Source organism: Carcharodon carcharias, chromosome 13, assembly GCF_017639515.1.
Source record: "Carcharodon carcharias isolate sCarCar2 chromosome 13, sCarCar2.pri, whole genome shotgun sequence".
Classification (NCBI taxonomy): domain Eukaryota; kingdom Metazoa; phylum Chordata; class Chondrichthyes; order Lamniformes; family Lamnidae; genus Carcharodon; species Carcharodon carcharias.
This window is the reverse complement of record NC_054479.1, coordinates 133,893,382-133,909,756: the sequence shown is the minus strand read 5'-3', so window position 1 is coordinate 133,909,756 and position 16,375 is coordinate 133,893,382. Positions and strand designations below refer to the sequence as shown.

The window sequence follows — 16,375 nt, the reverse complement described above, 5'->3', positions numbered from 1 at the left end:
TATGTTATCGCAACAAAGGAATATGGCGTTTAATTTTGACACTGAGCATTTGTTTTTGAGCGTGTTGTTTAATATTTAACCACTGAAGTGGAAAGTTGGAATGTTGGTGCCATCGTAAATAGAGTTTTGTGTTTCTTCACTTTAAAGCAGAAGTGTCTGAATCCTATCTTTGTGAGCCACTTGAATTATCTGCAAGCCACCTTAAAAAGTTTTAAATGTTCCTTTTCATTAGTTTGGGTCTTTGGTTCTTCGGATACTGATGCTAACTTGACACTCGACTACAGCTACTTGCCTTTAAATAATTTCAGAGCTTAGGGCCTAGACAGTACAGCGATTTTAAAATCTGGGTGCACAGCAGCCTGAATTCAAGGGAGTGTCGAGATTTTGGATGGTTAAAGGGCCAGAAAAGGTTACAGAGAGACGGTGAGGCAAGCCGCTGAATGGATTCAGAAACTCGGGTGAGAATTTTGAAATCAAGATGTTGCCGGACTGAGCCAATTTAGGTCAGTAAAACTTTGGGCTGATGACAAAAGCTGACTTGTTACGAATTAGGATACGGACGGCAGAGTTAAGGATGATCTTACCATTTTATGGAGGGTGGAAATGGACAACCATCCAGGAGAGCATAGAAATAGTCAATTCTAGAGGCAACAAAGGCATTGATGAACATTTGAGCAGCAAAATGAGCTGAGACAGAGATAGAGACTGACAATGTTACAGAAGTGCAAGTAACTGGACTGGAGCTCATCTCTGCGGCAAATACGATATCAAGGTTATGAACTGGATAATTCAGTTGTCAGAGAGGAATGGAGTTGTGGGGAGGGAAACAAGTTTGTGGTGGGGACCATAGGCAATAACATCAGTCTTCACAATGTTTGGTTGGAGGAAATCCAGGGCTGGGTCAAGCAATGGAAAATGGGATTAGTGTAGTCAGATCTTTGACTGGCGCAGACACGATGGATTGAATGGGCTCCTTCAGTGTTGTAGATGTCTGAGTCTATGAGAAATTTCTGCTCATCCACAACTGGATGGCAAAGAGACAGTTGAGGGTCCAGAGAGGTAAAGCTGGGTGCCCTCAGCATACCTGTACAACCCGACATGTTTTGGAACGATGTCACCAAGAGGCATCGTGTAGATTTGAAATAGGAGGTCGTCAAGGATAGATCCCTGAGAACCTCATGTCCAATAGGAGACTTCTAGTTTCCATGAGCAAGTGGTAAACTTGAGCAACTTTTTTTTTGCGTATAGGGGCAAAATAGGATAACAACAGAACAGTGTGCATTTATATAGCAGCTTTAACAGAGAAAAACATCCTGAGAAAGTTTCGACCATTTGACTCCTTGCTCTGAAATTCCTATCCAAAACTTCTGTGCCTTTCCTCCACCTTTTTAAAACCAATTTATAACCAAGATTTGACCACTCCTCCGCTTATCTCTTCTTTGGTTAATTTTTAATTTTTTTTCATATATACCTCTCTGAAGCACCTTGGGATTTTTTTTTGTGTTGTAGGTGACATATGCTATAAGTTCTTTTGCTGTTTGGCACCTGTACCCAAACCCCTGATCACATAAGCCCTGACTTGGCACGTAGTCTTAGTGTCTTATTTAACCCTGACTTGAGTTTAAATACCTGTTAACTGCAGTCCATCAAAAGAACATAGGAGCACAAGTAGGCCATTCGGCCCTTCAAGCCTGCACCATCATTTGGTAAGGTCACGGCTGATCTGATTGTGGTCTGAACTCCACTTTTCCTGTTGGTAAGACCATCTATTTCCATCACCACAATATCACCTGCATGCATCCTTATTTTACCCATAAATTACCCTTAAATTCTCCACCACACCTTTAGCTCATCTAGCTAAAGCCTCCAAAATCCTCCATGGCCTTCTGAACTCCATTCCACATAAAGATCAACTTCTACAACATTCTGGCGCATGCATCCTACTTGATAAGAAGTCCCACCGAGCTCATGCCACCCTCTTTACTGGCTTACATTGGCTCTTTTGCCTTCAGTGCATCAAATTCAGGCTCATGCAGGCATGTGATGGAATACTGAGCATTCATCTGGATAGGTGAGGCCTCAGAAGTGAACCAGCAGACTGTCTGCAGTACTTGAATCTGCAGAATGCATTGCAGCAGCTCACCAAGCTTACTTTGACAGCATTTACCATGACCTCTATTACTGAAATGACACGAGCAGAAGATTGTGGAAAAGGTATGATGTACAGATTACCTTTCAAGATGCACATCTTTCTGACTTGGGCCTATTGTTGCTGAAAATCCCTTAGATTGGCCAAAGCACACTAGTTCATGTCTGGTCAGTGCTCAGTGTCACGTCTCAAGAAGCCAAGACAGAAGAGTCATTTGTTAAAGCAACAATTAACTTACAATTGAATAGCATCTTTAACATTGCAAGGGAGGGACAAAGTTATGAAGGGATTTGTAAATGAATATTTTGACATTATTTTCTATTCATGAGATATGATGACTATGACAATAAAAACAAGAGTGTCCTGTAATACCTCACCAATGCCTGAATTCTATTCAACTCAAGTTGGAGAAGGACATGACTTAAGTGGCCTCACTTCCATGAACAGTTTATAAATATTATCAATTTTATCAAGATCAATAAAATAATTTAAATATTTAAATACAGGAAATATGATAACAAACCACACTTACTTAGTACCAACATTTTTAAACCAGCAATTTCATAAGTAACTAGCATTTATTCTGCCTATCTTTCGCATGAAAAAACTTATGCAAGTTAGAGAGGGAAAAAGTTTAATTTCAAAAGCTGGAACTTACATTGCACTGCATTTCTGGAGCTAGCTAATATTTTTAATTGTTTTTAAAAAAAATTACAACTATGTTAAAACCGAGGAGATTAAAAAGGTTAGTTGGAAAGCAAATAATTTAATCGTGTCAATAATCCTCCACAATTCAACAGGAATGATTTGACTCTTTGTTCAAATAGGAACACAATCAACGTACAATGGAGTCCTCAGTGGCTCTTGGAATTTAATCAACACAAAGTGGTGCAAAACAAAATGCTGGCAACGAGATCTGTAGAATACAAACACCAGAAATCCTGTATCAAATAAATTATAACCCAAATACAGCTTGGCCAAAGCACACTAGTTCATGTCTGGTCAGTGCTCAGTGTCACGTCTCAAGAAGCCAAGACAGAAGAGTCATTTGTTAAAGCAACAATTAACTTACATTTGAATAGCATCTTTAACATTGTAAGGGAGGGACAAAGTTATGAAGGGATTTGTAAATGAACATTTTGACATTATTTTCTATTCATGAGATATGATGACTATGACAAATCAGTGTTAATTGCCAATTCCTAATTGGCCTGAGGTAGCTGTGGGGGAGAAAATTCAGTCCCATAAAGGCCACGGCAGTTCGAGGGCTATCTAAGAAATTTTCAGCAACAATAGGCCCAAGTCAGAAAGATGTGCATCTTGAAAGGTAATCTGTACATCATACCTTTTCCACAATCTTCTGCTCGTGTCATTTCAGCAATAGAGGTCATGGTAAATGCTGTCAAAGTAAGCTTGGTGAGCTGCTGCAATGCATTCTGCAGATTCAAATACTGCAGACAGTCTGCTGGTTCACTTCTGAGGCCTCACCTATCCAGATGAATGCTCAGTATTCCATCACATGCCTGCATGAGCCTGAATTTGATGCACTGAAGGCAAAAGAGCCAATGTAAGCCAGTAAAGAGGGTGGCATGAGCTCGGTGGGACTTCTTATCAAGTAGGATGCATGCGGCAGAATGTTGTAGAAGTTGATCTTTATATGGAATGGAGTTCAGAAGGCCATGGAGGATTTTGGAGGCTTTAGCTAGATGAGCTAAAGGTGTGGTGGAGAATTTCAGTTGCAGCGAGGGTAAAATAAGGATGCATGCAGGTGATATTGTGGTGATGGAAATAGATGGTCTTACCAACAGGAAAAGTGGAGTTCAGACCACAATCAGATCAGCCGTGACCTTATCAAATGGTGGTGCAGACTTGAAGGTCCAAATGGCCTACTTGTGCTCCTATGTTCTTTTGATGGACTGCAGTTAACAGGTATTTAAACTCAAGTCAGGGTTAAATAAGACACTAAGACCACGCGCCAAGTCAGGGCTTATGTGATCAGGGGTTTGGGTACAGGTGCCAAACAGCAAAAGAACTTACAGCATATGTCACCTACAACACAGAATACTTAATGATGAGCCAACGATCAATAAATCTTAAAAGGGAGATTGAATTTTTTATATAAAATTAGGGAAAACTCCCAATTGTCTCAGCATCTTCACTAGCAAAAGATAATCTAGTATTGTAATGGGATATTTAGGTTGCAACAGTTTTTTAAGAAAGCGTAGTGTTATAAAAGGCAATGTGAAATCTGAAATAAATTTGTTTAGGTTCAACTTTTAAAAAGACATTTAATTCCCAATTGGATTGACAAAAAAACAAAAATTCATGTCAGGCAGGTAGATACAATGCTGCTTGAACATGTGAATGAAACATCACAAAGAGCAGTTGGTCATGATGCCGTTTTAGACCCAGGAATACTCTGGCTCAAATTACAGCTGTTGTTAGCATGGCCTTGTATAGCTGGTTAATGAGTTTAGAAAGCTCCCTGTTAACCAGGTCAGTTATACAGCCCCTCGTGTCCTGTTGGTTAATTGCCAGATCTGCTTGCATTACTAACATTGAAAAAGAGTGACAGGGAAGATGCCTTGAGTTTCATTAGCTGTTATGTCTTTTTGCTCGAGTTTAGAATAAATTGTTCAATTTCTAGGTTTGAGCACTGTGTTGAATTTTGTGCACTCGATGGTCTTAGATCTCCAGCTATAATCTCACTATTGAGAGAATATTGGGACCTTCTAACTGGATCACATCAAGTCTAATGAACTATTCCCATGAACTGTTGGCTTACTGTTTTTCAGGCCTCCTCTCCGACGAGGAAGTTCCTTCACCTTTCTGACCCCTGGACCTTGGGAATTTACTTTGGTAAGTGTGTCTTCTGTTTTTTTAATTCTTCCATGGGATCTGGGTGTCACTGGCTAGGCCAGCACATATTGTCCATCCCTAATTGCCCTTGAGAAGGTGATGGCAAGCTGCCACCTTGAACCGCTGCAGTCCATGTAGTGTCCGAGTGGCCCATCCGGTTTCATTCCTTATAGACTTAGCAACAGTTGGATTCAACTGAGTGGCTTATGAGGCCATTTCGGAGCCATTTAAGAGTCGACCACATTGCTGGAGTTGCATGTAGGCCAGAGCAGGTAAGAATGGCAGATTTCCTCAGCGAACCAGATGGGTTATTATAGTCGACAATTATTATTTCCAGATTTTTATTGAATTCAAATTCCACCATCATGGTGGGATTTGAACATGGATCCTGAGAGCATTACCTGGGTTTCTGGATTACAAGTCCAGAGACAATACCACATTGCCACCACCTACCCCATTGGCTGCTTTTTTAAAGGTTCGGGTTTCTTCTTATGTGATTGCTATCGTTTACTGTAAGAATTGGTGAGCCGCTGCCTTGAACTACTGCAGTCTGTGGTGTAGGTGCACTCAGTGTTGTTAGGGAGGGAGTTCTAGGATTTTGACCCAGTGACAGTGAATGGACAGTGGTATCGTTCCAAGTCAGGATGGTGTGTGGCTTAGAGGGGAACTAGCAGGCGGTGATGTATGATGTATCCATGCACCTGCTGCCCTTGTCCATCTAGATGGTCGAGGTGGATTCGGAAGGTGCTGGTGAAAGAGTCTAAATGAGTTGTTGTAGTGTTTCTTATTTGTGGTACACATTGCTGCCACAGTGTGCCAGTGGTGGACGGAGTGAGTTTTTAAGGTGGCGGATGGGGTGCTGATCAAGGGGGCTGATGTCTCCTGGATGGTATGGAGCTTCTTTAGCGTTGTTGTAGCCACAGTATTCATATGGCAGGTTGAGTTCCATTCTAGTCAATGGTGAGTAAACCCCAGGGTATTGATGGCGGAGGGATTTGGCAATGGTGATGCTGTTCAATGTCCAGGGGAGATGGTTAGATTCTCTTTTGCTAGAGATGGTCATTGCCTGTGACATATGCGGCACAAACATTACTTGTACCACTCCCAAGGAGAAATATCCTTGTTGGTGTAAAATATGTTTTTTCTTCTTTGAACCAAGTGTTACTAATGTCAGTCCTTGTACCCCTGCTCTAATTGTAAAGATGATCACATTTCTTATGAAGAATATTTCTCTTTTTTGAGGTTTTGCTGTGATGGATGACTGCTGATGAGCTTTGCATGTTAGGTTTTATGAGGCTGACCTGCTTCCATTGGTCACAATGCAGGCTATTTTCCAAGATCGATTTTTTAAAAAATTATTATGCAGCAGCCCACTGCTCTTAATGTGAAGTCACTTCTTCCTCTCAAAAATGCGACCAGTAATTGGAATTAAATAACTCTGTTAAAATGACATGAGAGTTTTTTTAGCACAAAATTTTAATTATCCAGCCTTTTGAATTAAGTAACTTTGAGTTAACATTCTACTTGCCAAGGGGCAGAAATGTGGAAAGCTTCATGGCGAGCCTCAATATTTTTAGAAGTATTGATTTGAGGTTCAGCATTTCAAAATTAGCAAGGAATTGCAAGTTTCAGAATGGGGCAGCCCTGATTATATCTATGAAAAAGGGCCAAATAAATAAATTGATTAGAGAAGTGGGAGTAAATTCGGATCCAAGACTTAAGCTTCTTAACCAAGTAACCTAGTGATTTTTAAAAATCAATCTCTGGAGAATTTCCATGTATTGATGCATACTGGTTGGTGCTATGTCAAAACTGAGTAGTTTAAGCAAACTGGAAGTCATGGGGCATCTCACAAACATGTCAGGTGTTTCATAAAACATTGGGTTTTTTAGTCTGTTTTGGGTGTAGTTGTTTCACTTGCGCTAGCTGCAGCATTTAGTGCCGAATTCTTGAGTATAAATAACCCTTATGTCTTGAGTTTCTGTGGGCCTATCAGTGTGTAGATTAAATAAAAAAAGCCCAAGGCAGTTTCAGTGTGATCAACTTATCTCTGGCATTGGAACACTGCTGCCATTCAGTTTCTGATGAGATGATATCATTTGTCAACAACTGAGACTTTCACAGCAGAAACATTGCCAGTTAACTTGACAGGTAATCTGTGATAAATCTCCTGCCCATAAAACAGTGTATGTAACCTGGTTTCATGTTGAGCTTCCAACATAAGGGGGATCTTTGCTGGCTAATGACAATTGTTGTATAGCCATGTTGGCTTCCTCTCACTCACTCATTGCCCTGCAATATGTTCTAAGATGTCTCTCTACATGATGCAGAAATGTAAGTTTTTGAGTCTGTACCTTTCATTTCTTCCTTGGAATCATGTCAATTGCAGCACTGAGGGAGGTGTTCAGGTCAGTGCTTGGTGATCTTTATCTCAGACTATTTAGTCTAATTTTATTTGTCTTTTCTCTGTATCCTCCCCTATTTTTCTTCTCAAATACTTAACCCATTTCATTGTCCCCGTTTCTAATATCTTCATTGTGTTGGGGGGTAGTGGATTTTCTATCTTTCCCCATCATTCTTCTAGTGACTAATCTGGAGTCTCTGCACCTCTGTTACTGATTCATTAAGCAGTGAAAACACTTGTTCACTTCAGCTGCTCAAAGCCCTTCAAAATTTTGAAAATGCCAATTGAATATCCTTTTAATTTTCTCTTTCAGTTGGGGAATATCATATCATTGTTCGGGCCTATCTTTGTAACACTAATTCCCCTATTCCACTCATCATTCTAGCGAATCTTCACTGTACCTTTCCATGGTTCTAACAGGATGTTCATAATCCAGTAATCTGCCCGTGTCCAAAACAATATTGTACAAATTCAGCATTTTTTAAAAATTTAATGACAATGTATAAAATCAATAATACCATTTGACAATTCAAAAAAGAATATTTATTCTGTCTCTCCTTATTTCCAAGCATCCGTAAAACATCCCAAAGCATTTCACAGGAATGTTATAAAGCAAAGTTTGAGACTGAACCTCAAGGCAATATGAGGGTAGGTCACCAAAAGCTTGTTCAAAGAGGCACATTTTAAGGAGCTCTCTGTCTCAACTTTCTTCTGGTAGTCCCTCAATACTGCACTGGATTGTCAGTTTAGATTTTGTGTTCATAACCCTGTGATTTAAGAGGCAAGAGTGCTACCAACTGAGTCACAGCTAATGGAATCTACTGCTATCCAACTTGAACTGCAAAACCTTTGTACACTTAATGTTGTAGAAGTTAATTTGTATTCCAAGCAATCCTGCAATGTCCTGATCACTCTGGTGTTCTGTAATTCATGTCATTTATCTCAGAGCATAGGTGGAAATAAGGAAATTGTGCTGTCAAAATGGCAATGGTGGTGCTGCAATTAGTTTCAGTACCCATGAGCATGGCAAGGGCAAAGTAGTCCTGATTTCATGCTCCTGATTATGATTTTCAATTTCTGTATTTGTTGTTATGAGACCTAAACTTAATGTTGAGTGCAGAGGTCCAGAACCCCAAGCCCTGTCAGTCTTGGGAGTTTCCGCCCATGCGCATACATGGAGCAGATTGCATGTGCGCAGAGCTGCATCTTTAAGTTCTTTGGGCCGAGGACTGGCCCAGCATACTTGTGCATAAAGGACAATGGCGCAAAAACCCAGGTCAGGTGACCGGGAGCGGAGCGCCATAGCATAGTGGTGTCCCAGCAGGGGACAGGGAGCAGCCCCAAAAGGGAGAGAGGGGACAGGTAGTGGTCCGCAAGGGGAAGTCCCAGGTACAGGACAAACAGGTTTCAGTTAAGTTAAGGGAAAAGAAAGGAGCAGAGAAACAAGCTCTAAACAGGAAAAGGGCTGCAGGGAGCAGACTTGAAGTGAAGAAGGCAGCGAAGGTTGGTGACTTGGTGCTGTGGGCCTTTGGAGCAGTACCGTTCTGCTCGACACGGCTGAAGATCTTAAGTTGTGCCTGTAATTTGGTGTTTCAGTGAATGCTCAGGAATCCGGGGGAACAGAATATCAGGATATGAGATTAAAACCCTGAGACATGGGCCAGTGTTGAAGCTGCCTGAGTTGGAGGACTTTTGGAGAGAGTTCCAAGGCAAGATCTTCAAAGGTGAAGATGGAAATCCCCTGAGAGACAGAGGCGGAGTTTGTGAGATTGATTTGACTTACGGTGTTACTGATGTCTGAGTGGGTTGCTGAAGAAATTTTGGAACCTGTTTTGGTTGCATTTGGCATTTATTCTTCCATGTGGTGCGTTCGGCTACAGTTTGCCTGTTTATTCACATGTACCTCGTATCAACCCTGAATTTTAGAATAGGATGGATATTGTAATTTTTTATGTTTCTGACCTTGTATAATAAAGTTTATTTTTGTTTGTTCAAAACCCATGGAATCTTGTGGTTTTAGTCACTGAGCAAGTGTTTTGAATCTCAAACTTTGTCTACTTTTAAACAAAACGTTATTGGTCCCCAAATGGATGTTACCAGCAACTTGGGGGTCTGGCCAAGGATCATTGGATGAGGACAGAATTGGGCTTGACTGGATCCATCCCACAATCAAATAACAGTGGCACACTGCGCCTAGATATTCTCAGTTAGATCAAATGCTGTGACAAAGTGTTAGGACCTCATCAATTCATCTCTGCCTCAGCATGATTGAGTGTCTTTGAGGGTAAAGCTTAGGGAGAAAATGCTAGTTTGCTTCTCTGGTTGGTCAAGGTCTGTTGAGATCAGCGTGCAAAAGCTACATTTCTGGCTTCTGCAGGCTGACTGCATTCAACATCCCTGCTGCTAGAAAACAGCATTTTGTGTGCAGCATCGAGTACTGCCAGCATTTTGCCAGGGGCATCGTGTTATTGTAATCAGAGGACACAGATTTAAAATAATTGGTAAAGAGTTTTTGATGCAGTGAATAATGCAGTGACTGAAATGGTCATAGAAGCAGATTTAATCTCTGCTTTCAAGAGAGAATTTGATCTGTAGTTGAAAAGGAGAAACTTGCGGCGCGACAGGGAAGAACAGGGGAATGGGACTAACTGTTTAACTTCTACATAGCCAGCATAGCCAAAATGGGCCAGATGGCTCCCTTTTGTGCTTTATGATTCTATGACAGTCGTGTGGAGGAAAATTCATTATTTTTGTGCTGCTGGAAACGTTAACATTAACAACGTGCAGTGATATAAATGCATCTTAATACTGCAAATTGTATGACAGTTCACCAAATCAATGCCATTTCACATCACAGGAGTTGTTTGTCATTGCTATTTTGCTTTATAAGGCTAAACAGGTGTCACTACTTCATTCATATTTTCATTTAGGGCAGTGACTAACAAATCCATTTGCACTTCAGATTATTTTGATGTGTTAGATTTGGCTGGTGCACTTTCCAATATGTTTTCAGAGGTGTTACATTAGCTAAATATTAAATGAGGTTTTCCTGCTGCTTGGCATATTAATATGACTGCAGTGCTGATAATTGGAGGTGCATCTCCTTATTTAGAATATGAAACAAGGCAAGTAATAGATTTACACCTTGTGTTTACAAGATATTCTTCAAGTGAAAGCTTGATGTTCCAAGCAGCAGATTCACCTTTTCCCAAAGCAACTGGACAAATAATGGTTGTAACACATTGTGGCTGGTACTTTGAAACTCTTCCTCCATCACTTTGCATGTAACTGCATTTGATACAATATCTATTTTGTGTATCAGCTTGAAATGCAGTGGGTAGCTTTTCATTCCAAGCATGGCAACTTACGTTGTGCGTAAACGAGTTATGAAGGGCTTATAATTGGTTAAAGTGAATGTTTTGTGAATGTGTTGATTCTCCACTGGGTAAATAGAATCCAAGACTGTTCACTGTGATAAGGCAGCACTAATGCAGCCCAAGTAAGCAGAAGACTTCAAATCAGATTTTTCTCTGCAGACATGAGACATGAATTTTAGAAGTGTTTTCTTTGCTAAAATATTGCTGTCTATGCCTCTTCCTGTCTATATCTGCACTCTGCTTTCAGTCCTAAACAGTAAGAATGGGTTCACTTGCCTGACATAAAAAGAAACTGATTGTCTTGGAGAAAAACAGAACAAGAAATCAAAACTCTGCTCAGTCATAAGGAATTTCAGATAAGGATTTGAAGATGTGGGTACAGAAATCTTGCATCAAACACCTGCAGTTTTCCAGGTGTTTGTGTCTGCGGTGAAATTGAAAATCTGCTTGTGAAATAGTTTTAGAATACTTTGAAAAATCTAAATTTTAGAAGGAACCACTGGGCTGGCTTTAACGATGGTCATTGATAAGTGTGTGACCAATAATATGTAGTTCACAGTGAAAAATTAAAATTGAACCATCACACCTATTAGTATTGATGTTCTGCTGTCTGACACTTGGCGTTTTTAAATTTTTTTCCTTGTTGGAAGAGCAGTTGTTTCTGCCAGTGGGTTTCTTTTTAATGGGAGTGCGAAACCTTGGGACAGTTTCTGATCAGACAGCCTTGTTTACATGTATCTTTGTTCCCCGTACTCCCAGGGTCAACGCCATTATTGGTCAATTAGTGACAATAAAAATAGCGCTTTTCAATATTGTTATTTGAAATCATATATACCTCAAGAGTGGCAAGCATGTTGAGATATTCATGCAGACAGCATTTCAGTTCGCTCAATATAAAAAGCTAGCCTTAAAATTAAATGAAGTGTATAAAGAAAAAAAGGATTTTATTCCTGATGTCAAAACCTTAGGGCTGCTGTCCTTGTTGGTATTTTTGAAAACTACCCCTCTTTGTGAGCTGTTCCAGTTTCCAATCATACGGAATTAAGTAATTTCTGAGAAGCGCCTGGGTTTCAGGAAGCGAACAGTACTTGAAATTCTGGCATGACCCATTTTCTGATGGGCATGGCAAGACTGTGAAACTCAATACTGCCTGTGACCAAAACAAAATAGTGCCTCCTTGATAGCACCAGCAATTCAAATTTACATTTGCCAGCAGCCTGGCTTTGCCTCTGGAGGCTAGGAATGAAAGCATCTTGTGAAGTGGTGTTCTTGCATCCGAGAAATATATCGTTACCTTGTTTTATATTAACGCCATTTTGGGGAAAAAAAACTTCGAAGCAATGAAGTTGCATTTCAGTTTCAAGTACTACTGCAGGTGACCAGTCCTCTCATTAAAAAAAACAGAAAAAAGTAATTTGAGAAGGGAGCAAAAATAAAAATAAGACGACGACTTTTGGGAGAATGGCGATGGGATAGGAATTAAGGAAGGTTGCTGTGCAGGATGAAAAGTAGGCCATTATCAAAAAAGCAGGCAGCATGTCAGTGTGCTGCAGGCTGGATAAGATCACAGTGAGGAAAGATATGTTTCATTTGGGATTTGAGGGTCAGGATGAGAGCTCTCTGGGACAGCAGGAGCCAGTGTGACCTGGCAGGTTGACTTTGAATGAGCTTAGATTGTGTACATTCAAGACGATGTGTTTTATGAAGTGTAGAACTGCAAAGAGAACATTGGCAATATCCAGCCTTGAAGGGTTAAATTTAGATTAGACTTATACAAAAACTTATAGTGGGGAAATATTATTATAATACTAGCCAGTTCCTTGAGGTGTCTTTGGGATTAATTCTCAAGGATTAATTGACTGTAGCAGAGGAAGGCAAATACGGAAGCCAGTTGGAAAATGTACTGTGTTGGGTAGATTTCAAATTTGAATAATGCTTGAGTGTACCTGGATTTTGTTGTGAACTTATTTATGTCTCTCAGTGCCTGTGGAATACAAAGGCCACTCTTGGTACATCCCTGGTTTCTAATCAGAGACAGTAATGACCTTGTGCTGGCTCCTCACCTTAGCAATGATAAATTGGCCCCCTTAATTCAACAGTAATGTTCGAGATCCATATCTTCATTGATCAGTATAAAGGATCCAAATGTGGTTCAGATCGGGAGAACAGCCATTTGACACCTAACCTCATCTAAAGGACTTAATATTTGAAAATGAACACAAAATATTATACTAAATTGAGGGAAGTGTAAGTGAAGTGCTGCTTCAGTTGAAAGGAGTGCTTTGGCCCTTGGACGATAAGGAGGGGGGAAGTAAAGGGGCAGGTGTTGCACCTTCTGCAGTTGCATGGGAAGGTGCCGTGGGAGGGGGTTGCGGTGTAGGGAGTGATGGAGGAGTGGACCAGGGTGTCCCAGAGGGAACGACCCCTAAAGGAATGCCACAGGGGGAGGTGAAGGGAAGATGTGTTTGGTGGTGGCATCATGCTGGAGTTGGCGGAAATGGCGGAGGATGATCCTTTGACTGCAAAGGCTGGTGGGGTGATAAATGAGGACAAGGGGAACCCTATCATGGTTCTGGGAGGGAGAGGAAGGTGTGAGGGCGGATGCGCGGTAGATGGGCTGGACACGGTTGAGGGCCCTGTCAACCCTGCTCTCATGCACACATGTCCGTCTTTGGCCTGCTGCAATGTTCCAGTGAAGCTCAACGCAAACTTCACCTTCATCTTCCGACTAGGCACTTTACAGCCTTCTGGACTGAATGTTGAGTTCAACAACTTTAGATCACGAACTCTCTCCTCCATCCCCACCAACTTTCTGATCTTCCTCCCCTTTTCCAATAATTTATCTATATTTTTCTTTTCCCACCTATTTGCATTATTTTTAAATGTACTTCCATCCATTGTTTTATCTCTACCTTTTAGCCTATTTCGATCCCTTCCCCCCCATCCTCACGAGGGCTATCTGTACCTTGCTTGTGCTGATTTCTATCCTTAATGTCACCATTAGCACGTATTTTTAGCTAATATCAGCACCGTCAACACTCCTTTGTCCTCTTGTCTATGATGTCTTTTGGCAATCTCCACCTATCACTGGCCCTCTATCCAGCTCAACCTGTTCCCCCCGCACCAGCTTATATTTCTTATATTTCACCTCTTTTCTATTTTTCCTTAGTTCTGATGAAGAGTCATACGGACTCGAAACGTTAACTGTGTTCCTCTCCACAGATGCTGCCAGACCTGCTGAGGTTTTCCAGGTATTTTTGCTTTTATTTCGGATTTGCAGCATCCGCAGTTTTTTGCTTTTAACAAAATATTATACTGTTTGCTATGTATGGGAAGTCCTTAACTTTGTCTTTTTTCTGCACAAGTGAAAAGTGTCACTGTGTTTCATGTGATCAAAGAGTATTTGCATTTCAGTAGATGGTTCAATTTTGTTATTGGTAGCATTGTAAGTTTATTGATATTGGGGGAAGGATATTGTTCATTTTAAACCCTGAAGGGTTATCAGCATTTTGTGGTGAATCATGCCACATATATCGCCTGTAACTTATTGAATAATTTTTTTGTGGATGAACTGAACTAAGTCATGTTCTTGGGATTTCTAATCTATTTCATAGTTAGTTACTTGCTAAAACTCTTTCTCTTTCCCCCAGAAGAAAAGGAAACGACGCGCGAAAGATGATGATGTCGTCAGCCTTTGCAGCTTAGATATTAAGGTACGGTAATGTTTTGTAGCTTGGCAAAATAGAGGCTACCTACAACATTTGATTTGCTTTAAGTATATATTTTGAGAATAGCTTTGTCACCAAGTGGAATTGGCAGTTGAGATTGTACTCAATTAGCATCTAAAATACTTATTGTGACTCCATTATTGTGCAAGGACATACCTGCAAACCAAAAATCTCAATAACAGATGTTTGCATTAAACAATGCAAGAGATTTTGTACAGCACAAAAACAGACCATTTGGTCTAACTAGTCCATATCGAATACAGATTTTTAAAACATTTTGTTTTGTTATATTGCCACAAGAAATATTTCCACTTTAATTTGTTTCCATTACCACCATTCCACATTCCAAGGTGATTATGAATCAAGCCAGGCAGAGTTGCACAGGCACTAGTTTCTTTGTGTTGCCTTGCCATTTGGCTATTAGCGTTTGTATCTAGAGATTGAACGTTGACTGTGGAGGTGATCACGCTCTCTAGCAGTAAGGGGGTTGCCTGTTGCAATAATGGATTAAAAGGCCAACTTTTATTTTTTAAAAAACAAAATCAACCAAAGGAACTACAGTGTTAAGAGTTGGGAGTCAGAGGAAAACGTTTTTAAAAAAGCTTTCAGTTGTCTGGTGAGTGAGATTGGGTGTGGTGGAGTGGTGAGGTATCCCTCAGTTGGTTACACCCTCCCCTCTGAGTCAGAAGGTTGTGGGTTCAACAGCAGAGACCTGAGCATTTAAGTTAGGCTGACATTTCAGTGCCGTACTGAAGGAGTACTGGCAGTGGTGCAGTCTGTCAGATGAGATGTTCAACCAAGTCTATCCCCTCAGGTCGATATGAATCAACATTATTCCGAGAACAGGGAATCTTGGCCAGTATTTATCCTTCAACCATATCAGCTTTTTTAAAAAAAAAGGTTATCTGGTCATTGTCTCGTGTTGCTGTATTTGGGACCTTGCTACATGCAAATTGGCTGTCACATTACCTATATTACAACAGTGACTACACTTCTGAAGTAGTTTGTTGACCATAAAGTGCTTTTGGACATCATGAGGTGATGGAAGCTGCATTAGAAAAATGGGTTCCTTCTTCTTTTCCAAAGGAAGCGATGTTTGTAAACTCCCAATTGGTGCATATATACTAATTGAATGTAGATGAGATGAAAAGCTGAAAGAGACTTCTTTCTCAGTGATTGGACCTGTAGTCAGCAATCTTTTCCTCAGGAGTATGTCCTGTGAACCAGAAGTTCTACTGTTATTTAGCATAGTCACCAGAGTGTGGGAATGCTGGAAAACTCTAGCTGGTTTCTATAGTCGCATTCAGTGATTTTACAAATTCACTGAAGATGTCACTCAACAGTGTTCCATATGCTATTTGCCTTATACGCTAGAATTTTTTTTTAAAACTACCATATTTACTAATTCACCATTGAAATGACCTCATTAATCATACAAGGTAATAGACTGAAAAAGATTTGAACAGAACGCAAATAATACTGCCGATATTGGATGTTTTTTATTCACTCAAAACCCATCCACCGATATAGAGTTAAAATTAGGCCCTGTAAATCTGAAACAAAACCACAAAATGTTCAAAGCATACAGCATCTGCAAAGAGAAACGAGGTACTCACATTTTGGATTAGGGCAGCCTGTAGATGAGTGATGAGCAAAAGGGTGGTTTCTGAGTGAGTGCCGCACATGTCTTTTAAGTGGAGGGGGAAAAGGCTATTCATTATTTGATACATATTGTACATATTTGGAAGTAGCTTTGCAGTCAAGGTGTTTTGGGAGTATTGGGGTGGAGGGAGGTGGGGAATTGTACGGATGGAACCTCTTGGTTGCTGCTCTTCACTGCCAGATCCCGTATTTGTCG

General features: G+C 40.5%; 1 protein-coding gene across 1 annotated transcript in view; it reads left to right on the top strand.

Annotated features, from left to right (window-relative positions):
* The window catches only part of LOC121286157 (neuroepithelial cell-transforming gene 1 protein-like), a 58,663-nt gene extending 44,152 nt beyond the window's left edge, over positions 1-14,511 (top strand). Inside the window, exons 2-3 of the mRNA XM_041203138.1 lie at positions 4,945-5,008; positions 14,443-14,511. Coding sequence (XP_041059072.1) covers positions 4,945-5,008; positions 14,443-14,511 — 133 coding nt within the window. The remainder of the gene's footprint in view (positions 1-4,944; positions 5,009-14,442) is intronic.
* Positions 14,512-16,375: the final 1,864 nt, after the last annotated feature.